We start from the raw sequence: 12,123 nt of genomic DNA on the forward strand, positions 1-12,123 counted from the left end.
CAAGTAAGATTTGGGGAGGATAAAATGTAAGCAGACCTTACGGCTACCTCGTGAAGGTAAAATAACAGTTTCCAAAATACTTTTCACCCCTTTATACATTCCTTAAAAATCATATACTTATTTATAGAAAGATGAACAACTAATATCGAAAGGTGAAATAATCTAAACATTCTTTTTACAGAAAAGAGAAAGAACCCATAAATGGGAAATCCAAAGTGCAAGACGGCAAAACCATATTTAATGTACCTTACCACATTTAGAAAATTCAATATTTCCTTCCAATATTTTCCCTTCCAATTAAGGTAGTACTATTAATTAATTACCATTTACCAAAAAATTCAACTTAACCATAACATTATTTCTATATAATACATGATGAATCAGTTCACATTGACAATTATATAACATCCATTGTATTTGTATTAAAAAAAAAATTAAACCAAAACTCTTCTTAATCTTGTTCTTCCTCTCTTATTTTAATTTTTTTCTTAGGGTTTTTGAAACTTTGTAATTAAAAAAAAAATGGGAAGAGGGAAAATAGAGATGAAGAAAATTGAAAATATAAGTAGTAGACAAGTAACATTTTCAAAAAGAAGAGCTGGACTTTTTAAGAAAGCTGAAGAATTGTCTGTTCTTTGTGATGCTGAAATTGGTGTTATTGTTTTCTCTAATACTGATAGGCTTTATAAATTTGCTAGCTCCAAATCCAGGTATACGTTTCGATTATCATATTATTTTTTATTGTGTTACTGTTCTTTTTATTTATTATAGCTTCTTTGGTACTATACGTCTTTTTCTTACTTGTTTTGAAATGTCTTATTTGAATCGAGAGTTTATCAGAATTCAACTTTATATCTGCATAAGATAAAATCTGCGTACATGTTCTCTTTCCCTTATTGGTTTTTTGGCAAGGATGAATTTTATCGGTCAATAATCAATTACTCTTCATTAGTAAAAGGGATTGACTTAACTGGAGAGCCTAAATGATATTAAAAATAAATTTATCAATGATAGATTGCTTCTATATACTGGTGAAAGATGTAGAATAATCGGGTTAATTTTCACTTGATACTTTTTAATATCGAATGAAAATATGAAAAGTGTCAGGTCTACAAGCACCTACTCCTATCGAAAAACGAGTACACGTTTGGAGTGCTGATTTTTTTTTCCTTTTCATTTTATTTGTTGTTTTGAGATTTGTTTTCTTATTTATTTGAATTATTAAAGGAATTAATTATTTTTTTTGGGTAAAATCTTGAGAGTTAGGTAAGGTGATTGTGATTAATCCATTTTTTTGGGGGCACTTATTAGATATATTATATATACATTTTCATTTTTTGGTTAATAAGTAATAATTTGTCCTTTAATTTGACTATTGTTTCTTTATGTTAATATGTGTTTGTGCAGCATGGAAAAAATTGTGGAGAGATATAACAATTCTTCGCATTCATCTGAGCATCCTATCGTCGAAAATGTGGTAAAGGTATTAAATTATAACTTAATTAATTAATTAATATTGAAGTAATTAGTCACTAATTTGCTTGATATTTCCTTTCATTAATTTCAGCCTGAATTGAATTCCTTGAAAGCTGAAGTTGCAAAATTACGAAAGGCTACCGGGTAAGCTCTTTTAAGATCGTTATTTTCTTTGTTTTAATTTACGTGATATCTTTTAAATTTTGAAAATAAAATGATTTTTTTTTAATCTCAGGTTTTTATGTCTTTCAAATTGTCAATTGTTATGTATTATAATACTTTTTATATAGTTTTCAAATATGTTGAATTTATAATTAACAATTTTGACTCTCGAAATTTAAACACTGCTACATTAATTTGACTCTTGAAAAGCTCGATTGATTTGAGCTAAGTATGTAGCCTAGAATGACCTATGAGAATTTTTTCAAAATATTTTTAAATTTTATATTATTTGATATGTTATATATAACAATAATAAATAAAAAAGAATAGTCTTGTTGGTTCCGTTTGATAATTAAAAAAAGTTAAAAGAAAATAAACAAAAAAAAAGGTTAGAGTTGGACGGATTTTGACATGATTTGATTTGTTTACCCATCTTGATCCAACTCATCTCGACTTAAATAATGTGTGAGGGAATTATTATAACTCTGTTTATTTTAAAACCTCTAAATTTAGCTGACATATCCATTTGATATATCAATTGTCAGTAAATATAAATTAAATCGTTCAAATATTTTACATATTTTAAAGAAGGATGATGGGGAAAGAACTTGATGGCCTGGACTTCAAAGAGTTGCAGCAATTAGAGCATCAACTAACTGAAGGCATTTTATCTGTTAAGAATAAGAAGGTAATTAATCTATCTAGCATCATTAATCAATATTAATTATGTTTAATTATTGCTAATTAAATCATTTTTTGAAAATATGTCCACAATTTTTCAGGAACAAGTACTATTGGAGCTACTTGAAAAATCAAATCTGCAGGTACACTTCAATTATAGTAATTACATATACTAATCTTTTGAAATTAAATTAGATGGAGGAATATTTTAGCTAAAAAAAAATTAAGGAAAGGGAGACAATGCAACATGTTATGTTAAATTATGTTTTATCGTAGTAAAGAGACAAAAATACGAGGTGATTTTTTTAAAAAAATACATCCGAATCTTGACGGATAGAAGAGAAAATACATGTTAAATTATATTAATGGTATGAATTCAAAATTGGGACTTAAACAAATACTTTTTATTTTAATTGTTTTTAATTTTTCTAATATTGATTATGGTCTAATATTTTGATTTTTTTTTTTGAAAAAAAAATAATTTAAGATTGAGGAGCTTGGCCATAAATCATGTAATCATTATCCTGAAAATTATGAAGCAGCAAGGAAAAATTCTGGTGGAAATACAACAGTAATTTGTGATTTTAAATCAGTTGAAGAAGAAAATTCAGACACTTCTTTGAGCTTAGGGTAATGTAAACTCAACTTTCTCTTTCTGTTTTTTCCTTTCTTATTACGGAAAAGTCGTACTTCAAGGGGTATGATATAGACAGTCTATCCTAATTGCAAACATTAGTAATTTTTTTTTTTTCATTTGTGCAGACTATCAGTTGCTACAAGTCAGAAGAAAAAAAATCCAAAGATTGAATGCACTTCAAATGATTCTGAGAATCTAATGATTTTAGATTAATATTTTCTTGAATACAAACTCACATTTTTCATAATATTTATTGTTTTTTGTTTATGTTTTTAGGCATTTTGCCCTACCTATAGTTCTATGTTTACAAGAACTAGAAAGTTGTAAGACCATCACATGAATGTTGTGTATTTTTTTATTTTCTGTTCGAAGTTTGATATCCGCTTTTGAGATTGATTAATTACGAGTTTGTTCCATGTATGATTTATTTAAAGATACATTTTTTTTATCATAATGTTTTCCATTTCCATGGCTCGAATTTAAAGACTTGAGAAGCCTCAAGAATGTAAGTTCGATCTTTGACAAGGTTCAAAAAAAGAATTGGCCATTGATAAGCCATAAAATCTACCCACTTTATCATTTCCATATTCTACTTGTAAAATTTCACTGAATATATTATTGCTATTATAATAAAACCCATCAATTATTATTAACTCAATTAAAAGGATAAAACATTTGGATTTAGAAGTTCAATTATTTTAGACGATCCATTGTAGTAAGTTGCATCATTTCATGGCACCTCTGCACTAAATCGAAAAACTAACATGCCACGTCAACAACATAAGCAGTGTAATCCCATAAGATCTAGAAAGGGTAGCACGTTCACAAACCCTACCTTAAACGGTAGAAAGACTGTTTCCAATAGATCCTCAGCTTAAGTAAAAGCATTACAACGCGGTTCAAAAAATAAAATGAACTGTAAACACAATAGGAAAAAAAAAATCACTATTTCTAATCCCCGACTCTAGATCCTGAATTCGCATGTCTCCTTGCCCAAGTAGGGTCCAACCTTAGTAAGCAAAAACGCAGCAATATGTGGTTCTAATTATAATTGCAAAGCTATTCCCCCTGTCAATATTGTTATGCAGACTACCAGGTCGTGAGTCTTTTCCGAGGGATGTTTTCTATTTACATTTCCATATCTTAGAAAGAACGACTAAACGATCATGACCAGATAGGCGCAGGTTTAGATTAAACAGATAATACAACATGGCCAAAAAATTGGGCTAGACAGAAAATACAACATTTCTTTGTTAGTACTCATACCGCCTTAGGTTGGATTTGCTCAAAGTCGAAAACCTCAAACATGAGGCGTCTTACATCTGGCTTTCCATATATAGCGTAAGAGAGTCCATGGATAGCTTGTTGAACGGAAGTTGTAGCCGGATTCCTGAGCCTACGATTGTGCTCGAATGCATCCTGAACCTCCTCACTGTATATGATAAAGCGATGAAGATTCTTTTCTCGCAAATATCTTCCACAGAATTTGTTCATCACAACACGGCGGTGTCTCTCCTGCAGCCATCTCCCAGGAGCATCGAGATGCTTCATAAGTAACCTTTCCGCCATTACCAAATCCTGCATCATGAGATGGAAACTATCAACGTTTTCTACAATCAAACTTGATGCTTAGCAAACTGAGCTGGTTCTAGATTAATGGTCCTTTAACTAGAGTAAAATAGTACTTTTTCCTGTCGATTAACAGAAAAGTGGCTTCATGTTCCTGTATTGAGATTGTGTACCAAACACAAACTAGAAAATGGAACAAAAAAAGCGACGGAACCAAATAAATCTGACTGAAACATTATTATTACACATACCTGGATTTTTTGGCCAAGATACTCGAGCCGCTCAAAGCAAAACCTCGGATGCTCAAATTTGTATTTTGACGGGTGCAAGAAAGCGAGCTGCAGGTTATATAGCACAAAAATGCACAGTATAGGTTAGTTTTTGCAATACTCATTGATAGACAACGAGACGTCAATCAAAATGCAGTAGAAGAATTTGAATTTAAGTTCTTTCTAACAGGAGGGGAACAATAACATAAAGCTGGGTAAACAACAAAATTGGATTTGATAATCGACTTCCGCAAGATGGTTAATGTTGCATGGCATTAATAATTACAAAAGGCTAAAAAGGAACTTACACTGCAAAGGCATATGCAGTTTGTACTCGTACTATAACTCCTCATTTGTTAAACGTTTTACTAAGTTTAGAATTTCAAAACCATACGAGCAATTTATTTTTTGATATGGTAATTTGCTCCGTTGGTGACTCGAACTCACAAAAAGTAGTTATGTTTACATATTCCCCAGAGGTTGTTGTGTACATTTGAACACAACCTGAAGAGTAATACCTGTAAACCAAGTCCAAGTTCAATGTTTCTGGCTTCAGTAATCTCAGGAATTCTATCATTCATAGCCAATGGGTAACCCAGTGTCTGCATAACTTGAGGTCTGCTTGTATAATCCCATACATTACCACGGAACCTATGCATGCCTGGTGGAACACACGCCCTAAAAACCCTTGGGTGTGCAAAAAGAGCATCCTCTGGAGGCTGTCAATCATAAACACAGAAATGAATAAGCATTTGAATTCAGATGGTCATTTCCTTTCTTCAAGTTGCAATTGTTTGCACTGATATATTTGAGTTTATATTAAGGTGAATAAAAATACATTAATATGCAGGATGAACAAGCACCGATATACAAGAAGTATACCAAGAGAGTAGAAAACATATCAAAAATATATCAAGAGATTCACGTAGGTACCAGGTACACTAGCTTTTGGCATATGATTCTCAACATTTACAATGCGACCAATACCAGTAAAGGGACTTATTCCTTCTCCCTACTTTTTAATAAGGTAAATTTGAAGAGTTAAAGGCATCAAGAGACTTTTGAAAGTTGCAAACTGAAGTTGCATTCTTTCTACCTACTCTTTGCCCTGTTTTTCTTCAAAGGAGGCTAAAATTGTTGCTTGTTGCAGTGTTTTAAGTTATTAGGCTTTAATCCAAAAAAGATAATTCTTTAAGATTGAGTGAGTAAATTATACATTTACATAAGATAAAAGATTCAGATCTTGCCTTATAAGTAGCAACATCTTGCCAGCTAAGCTTTCTGCCTTCAAATTCTACTGAGACATAGTCTACGTCTTCCAACTGTCTTCTCAACTTGGGCTGGCAGTCTTCAGCCTCAGGATCCATTCCAAACACTTCAAATAGGACCCGATAAACTTCAGGCATTCCAAAACACAAGTATATTGCTCCAAACAAAGCCCAGAACACAGATCTGCCAAGATAATCATGGAATCCAAGCCAGTATGAGAAAGTGAAAGTAGATAGATAACTAATTAGCATCACCGAAAAACAAAAACCATGCGGATAAAAAAGATCAGGACACTGAAGAGCATCATAACACAGGTTCTAACAAATGAGAATTCTTCTTTGGAATATACCCATTACCATTATAAAAGTGGAAGACTCAAAGTGAAGTATTGATACACAAAAATATCCATGTAAGGTTGATGAGCCGTTATATCTTAAAATGCATTCTTTGACATTAATAAACAAAGTAAAAATCTTTTAAATAACTAATCGTCAGATCTTGCAAGTTAGTGAAAAATATGTAATACTATTTGATAATAATGTGAAATAAGAAAAATATCAAAATACCACTAACAATATAAAGTAGACTCCTAATCCAGCACCACAGTAAACATTCTACAACTACAGTTCATCCCACTAGAATAGGCTGGACAAATCACGTTCAAACATATTGTGTTGTAAGGATTTTTATTTTCAAACAAATAATTTAGAATATGTGGTCCAAAATTCTATAATTTCTGCATTGTACTCGTGCAGGGCCCCTACTTGCGGACTAGTTACATAACAGTTCAAATTTCAAAGTATAACATAATTTGGCAATGGAAAAATCTTCTTCAAAGAGGAATTCTTGTTTGTTCATTATGATGTCTTCAAAAATGGGACGGCAGCTGTTGAAACTCGTGAACCAGAATGACCTCTTAATACATAAATAGCTTAATGCATCCTAACCTCTTATAGGGACATAGATTAAAAGGTTGATACATATACTTTAATCACTAATCAGATCAAGACTATATGAAGACAACTTTTTCAAGACTAAGTTGACCCACTAGGTACACAGTCTTGATGAAAGTTCTTCTCTTCCTAACAACATCACATTCTTTTGTGTCCTGCAGAATTATTGTGATACTTCCACTCCATGTACTATTATCATAAAACAATGTTTTAGTCATGGCCATATCCTGAACCTAAGCCTACTTGGATTGTGTAATAAACCTCATACTTTAGGAAGTAAAACCATAGACAATGGTGTTTAGAGGTCGATCATTATTTTCTTTCTTCAACTAAGAAACGCTACATTAGCAAGATTATCAAGGAAAGAAGTAAGAAACTAGTATCTACTGTTGACTGCTCAGAAGTGGGGGAATATAGTGTTGCTGAAGTGTAATGCATACACACAAGGATTACTAATAAATAGCTCAAGAGTATGACATGACGAAACAAAACCAAATGAATACAATTATACAGTTCCACCTAAAAAATGTGAAAGTACATGAAATGATGAATAAAACTAATAGAGTTCAGAGATTTTCTACGCTATGTATCCAACTGAATTTCAAATAGCAACAATCAAATGCCAATCAAAGAACCAAGATATCAACTTACTTGACCGGCGGTTCCCTATCCAATCTTTTCAACTTATCCATATCATCATATGGGAAAATCAAATTCTGCAAGCTTGCATTTTTAATCCACCTAGGCATATACCTTTTCCCAATCAATGCATACACCCTTTCCCTCATTGGACCAGGAGAGTCCCTAGGATACCTCTGCAAGAAAAACTCGCACATCGCCAATTCAAGAACATACTCCCCTAAAAAACCCAATCTTGAATGTCCTGACCTTACATGCCTAGCATTAGTCCTCTCACACTTAGGATGTTGAAATGCTAAATACAACAAAGTATCAAATTGTTTAGCTGGATTATCATCCCCATAACTTTCAGAACTCTCTAAAGGGTACCCTAAACACTGTTTAGCTTCAATCAAATACTCATCAATCCAAGTTTTATCAGCATTATTAAGTCTTGAACATGGTAAACAAGAACTCAAAAGTGGAAATGACTTTAAGGACAATTGTGGGCTATTGAGAAATCTTTCAGCTAGCTTAGCATCATCTAAAGGGGGTTTTAGTATGAATCTTTTTGGGGGTACTTTTCTCTTAGGGGATACTACTTTTTTACGCTCAGCTAATTCTTTGAGAAGTCTTTGGGGACTATTTTGAGGGAGCCCTTTTGGGTCTACTGCAACTGCTAAAAGATGAAATCTTGGACCAAAATTGGAACTTTTTACATGGGCTTTTATAGAAAAGTGTGACAATGAAGATGAGAAGGAGAGATCAAATGAGTTTGGTTTGAAAGATGAACATAATTCCATAGTTATGTATAATGAAAAGGGTGTCTGAGAAACTTACTGAAATTGATAAAATTGATAAAAATTAAGAATTTTCCAGAATTTGAAGGAGGTTTTTGCAGGGTTTTTGGTAACAAGATAGAAACAGGAAACAGAGAAGGGGATAAGGGCAGACGATAGGCTGAAGAGAATCGGGTCGAATTAGGATCTGGTTTTGGATCAATTTTTCGGGTCAAGTTATTTTTGACAACCATGTGGTATGTAGATCCGTTTTTGCATATCTCAATTAATTTAACTAGATATCTTTTCTACTAGTAACGGCCTAATGGGTATCACATTATTCTGTTCATCAAGGCTAGGGCAGATGAGAAAAATCGTCTAATATCTTTTTTTTGTGATTTAGATTCAAGGTGATTTGTGTATCTATCAATAATACTATTGTTTCATATTATTACGAAAGAAGATTCGAGAAAATATACACCTCCTTAGGGATGATAAAAAATAATATACGCTTTTATTTGGTATTTTAACCTAATTCCTTTATTTTTCTTTCGGTATGATTTAGTTATCGAGAGTCTATTGGAAATAGTCTCTATCCAACCTTATAAGACAGATCAAGACCACGTAAACATCACTTCTTTAAATTCTATTTATGGAATTTAAATAAATATGTTATTGTTATTTTTGTTGATCGTCCCTTTTTTTAAAATGCTTATAGTTTCTTTTGAGCAAAAGTGAAATCTTTAAATAATTAAAAGTTAAATATTCTTATAAAGCCAAAAATTAAAATTTATCATTGATTGAGGGACTAAAAATGCTATTAACTCATTTCTTCTTAACAAATGATTTTCAAAATTAAATATTAGCATGTAGTCTAATCCTAACTTAATTAGTCACGTAAATGACGACGAGTTCATATACTATATATTGTGGATTAAATTAAATCACACAATTCGTGCATTACGTTTGCATGTCTAGCTAATTTATTTTATCAAACCCTGTGCTTATTTGTTTATTCCTAAATAATTTTCATCATATATTAGCTCTAATATTTACTATTCTTTTTCTTATATAAAATTATTTGTCTCTAAAACATATTGAGAAGACAAAATTTAATTTATTAGGAAGACAATTAGTAATTCCTTTGTCCCTTACGACATGGGGCGTTTGATTCATAGGTAAGAGTTTATAGTTTCGAAATAAAACATAAAAATATTTTATTTTTATATTTAGTTGAATTTTAATTTCTCAATCGATTTAGTAATCATGATTTTGACATATCTTATTAATTATACTATGTTACGGTTTTGTTTTTTATATTTGGTTGAAAATATTGGCCTCCGTGACGTATTTTATTTTATTAAATTTTCTAATGTGAATATTGTAATCATTTAAAATTTATTAAATATAAATTTATAAAATGATTCGGATTATATTGAATTCATAAATATATTCCTAATAAATATTGTGGGTTGATATAATTGAGTTAAATATTTAAGTCCAATAAATATGGATTTAATTAAAGTCTAAATTAATTGATTTGGGCTACATTGGATGAACCCAATTTGTTAAACCCAATCTCATCTCATTCTAGAGCCCATCTTGGCGCCACGTGTGCAGATGATGTGGCATGCCAAGTCAAATAAGAAAACCAATAGAATCATGACACGTGTCAAAGATGACAAGCCCGCTCCATAAAGCCCAAATGCCATGTCACTTTTAATCGCAACTCCTCTATTCTAAAACTATAAATAGGGGTCCTCATAATTCAGAAAAGGGACAGAAAATTCTAAACAAGAAGCTAGAGAAACTTCGTGGTACAAACGCCATTTAATTCTCTACAAAGCTACAAGTTTAAGAATTCAAGCATTCAAGTTCAAGAACGATCAAGATCAAGACCACCGAATTCAAGAAAAAGCTCGAAGCCCTTGAATTCAAATAAAAGTCAAGATCAAGATAAAGTTCAAGTTCAAGTTTATCATAGATTCAAGAACAAGCTTTAAAGCCCTTGAATTTATATTTGAAAAGGCGAATTCAGAGAAATTATAGCGATTATAACACTCGCATTTGAAATAATAAAACGATTGTTGCTATAATTTTCCGTTCTTGATTATTGTTTTCTTGACGTAAATTTTATTGTCTACAAATATACATTGAGTCAAATGAAGATGACAAATGCTTCAAGAAAATAAGATTAATGTCTGATCTCAGAGATAATTAAGGTCAATTTGATTAATCATGTCCTTAAATATAATTTATAATTGGGTTAGTTTACCAATTTGATTGGCCATAATACAAGGCCTATTTTTGAACCGTCCCAATATTAATTAAATGTTTAAGATGAAGAGTTTGATTACGTATTTAGTTGACTTGTTATAGCAACGATTGAACGAGAACAACATGAATTTGGCTCATATATGTAATTAGAGATTTTCTTTTTTCTTAATTTACTATGGACTAATTATTTAAATGATAAGAAAGTATATTAATGAGGTTTTTTTATTTGTGAGACTCGACGTTGAAAGTCTAAAATGTAAATTGATTCTTCTTTTCTTTTAAAAAGAAAAAACAGTAAGAATAAAGAGATTAAATTCTTGAATGAGACTAAATAGCAACTGACAGTTCCGACGCGTTTTTGACCTATTTTAATTAAGCATAGTAAAGACAGAATGAAAATAAAAAACAACTAAATGACTTAATTTTGCATTCTACTTCCTTTATGGAGAGAGGACCCTTTAGCTTCGGGGGAGGGGGGGAGGGGGAATTTCTATATCTTTTTTTCATCCTCTCTGTCTATGATCTATATCAATTGGTCTTATTCGGAGGAGTTACACTTTATTTTGTTGTGAAAAGATACTTTAAATATGAGTAACTTTTAAAAAAATAAGTCTAATATTTGACGAAGATCTTTTTATTAATAAATAAAAAAAATGAGTGCTCAATATAGGTGATCTGCTATTTATCTCATACTTTTTTTTTAGAAAATACATATACATATATAATTTGACCTTAATCTGCATGCTCCTCATACATGCATGTCAATGATGTCATCTCCTTCCATATGTGCTTTGTTTTCATCAAAATAACCACATAATTAATTTAGTTGGAAATTGTCAAACTAAATATAGATATGACCTATTTTTTTTGGGGGGGGGGGGGGGGGGGGGAGGGAGAGAGTGACTAATGATCTAGCTAGTATGTACCAAATATTTAAAACGCTATAAAAGAGAGTTGTTTGATCAGTAAACGCTTTTTACTTTTAACTTTTAAAATTATAAGTTTGACTTACAAGGAAACAGAAAGCTCGGAACTTTGAAGAGGTGTAAAAATATTTTTATCAAGAGGGTATTTGAATTGACTTAAAAATTGATCAAATTTATTTTTAAGTCAGTTTTTACTTCTGAAAGTGTTTGACAATATAAAAAATAATTTCAAATAAGGCAAAAATGACTTCAAATAAGTTCAAAAGTGTTTGGCAAGGTTAAAAGTGACTTAAAATAAGTCTAAAATTATTTGAAATAAGTCAAAAATCAATAGTAGATATTCCCCCTACTTTTTATTTTTTGACTTAACAGCATCTCAATTCGACTTTTTATTTTGACATAATACATAAACATGACCTTAATTTGGCATCAGTTGGCAACTATGAACCTTAACTTTGAATGTGCACAAGTAACACTTAAACTTGTATAAAATTGAACATGTAGATA

At 31.1% G+C, this 12,123-nt stretch overlaps 2 protein-coding genes across 2 annotated transcripts; one reads left to right on the top strand and one right to left on the bottom strand.

The window, feature by feature from the left end:
- The first annotated feature begins 418 nt into the window (after positions 1-418).
- On the top strand, positions 419-3,376 carry LOC107001983 (MADS-box transcription factor 23). The gene is made up of 7 exons (XM_015199924.2): positions 419-710; positions 1,408-1,483; positions 1,568-1,620; positions 2,227-2,326; positions 2,421-2,462; positions 2,807-2,949; positions 3,082-3,376. Exons 1-7 carry the CDS (start codon positions 523-525, stop codon positions 3,167-3,169), a joined length of 690 nt encoding a protein of 229 aa, XP_015055410.1. The 5' UTR covers positions 419-522; the 3' UTR covers positions 3,170-3,376.
- A 385-nt stretch (positions 3,377-3,761) lies between these two features.
- Positions 3,762-8,649, bottom strand: LOC107002571 (ribonuclease III domain-containing protein RNC1, chloroplastic). The gene is made up of 5 exons (XM_015200634.2): positions 7,668-8,649; positions 6,042-6,246; positions 5,313-5,513; positions 4,777-4,863; positions 3,762-4,534 (listed from the first exon to the last, which is right to left on the bottom strand). Exons 1-5 carry the CDS (start codon positions 8,435-8,437, stop codon positions 4,217-4,219), a joined length of 1,581 nt encoding a protein of 526 aa, XP_015056120.1. The 5' UTR covers positions 8,438-8,649; the 3' UTR covers positions 3,762-4,216.
- Between the last annotated feature and the right edge of the window lie 3,474 nt (positions 8,650-12,123).

This window comes from Solanum pennellii, chromosome 10 (genome assembly GCF_001406875.1).
Source record: "Solanum pennellii chromosome 10, SPENNV200".
NCBI lineage: Eukaryota > Viridiplantae > Streptophyta > Magnoliopsida > Solanales > Solanaceae > Solanum > Solanum pennellii.

Coding starts and splice junctions, on each gene's coding strand:
- LOC107001983 (XM_015199924.2), top strand. CDS start 523: ATGGGAAGAGGGAAAATAGAGATGAAGAAAATTGAAAATATAAGTAGT. Junction 711..1,407: donor TTTGCTAGCTCCAAATCCAG/GTATACGTTTCG, acceptor GTGTTTGTGCAG/CATGGAAAAAATTGTGGAGA. Junction 2,463..2,806: donor TTGAAAAATCAAATCTGCAG/GTACACTTCAAT, acceptor AAATAATTTAAG/ATTGAGGAGCTTGGCCATAA.
- LOC107002571 (XM_015200634.2), bottom strand. CDS start 8,437: ATGGAATTATGTTCATCTTTCAAACCAAACTCATTTGATCTCTCCTTC. Junction 6,247..7,667: donor GATAGGGAACCGCCGGTCAA/GTAAGTTGATAT, acceptor TTATCTTGGCAG/ATCTGTGTTCTGGGCTTTGT. Junction 4,864..5,312: donor AACTTGGACTTGGTTTACAG/GTATTACTCTTC, acceptor TATAACCTGCAG/CTCGCTTTCTTGCACCCGTC.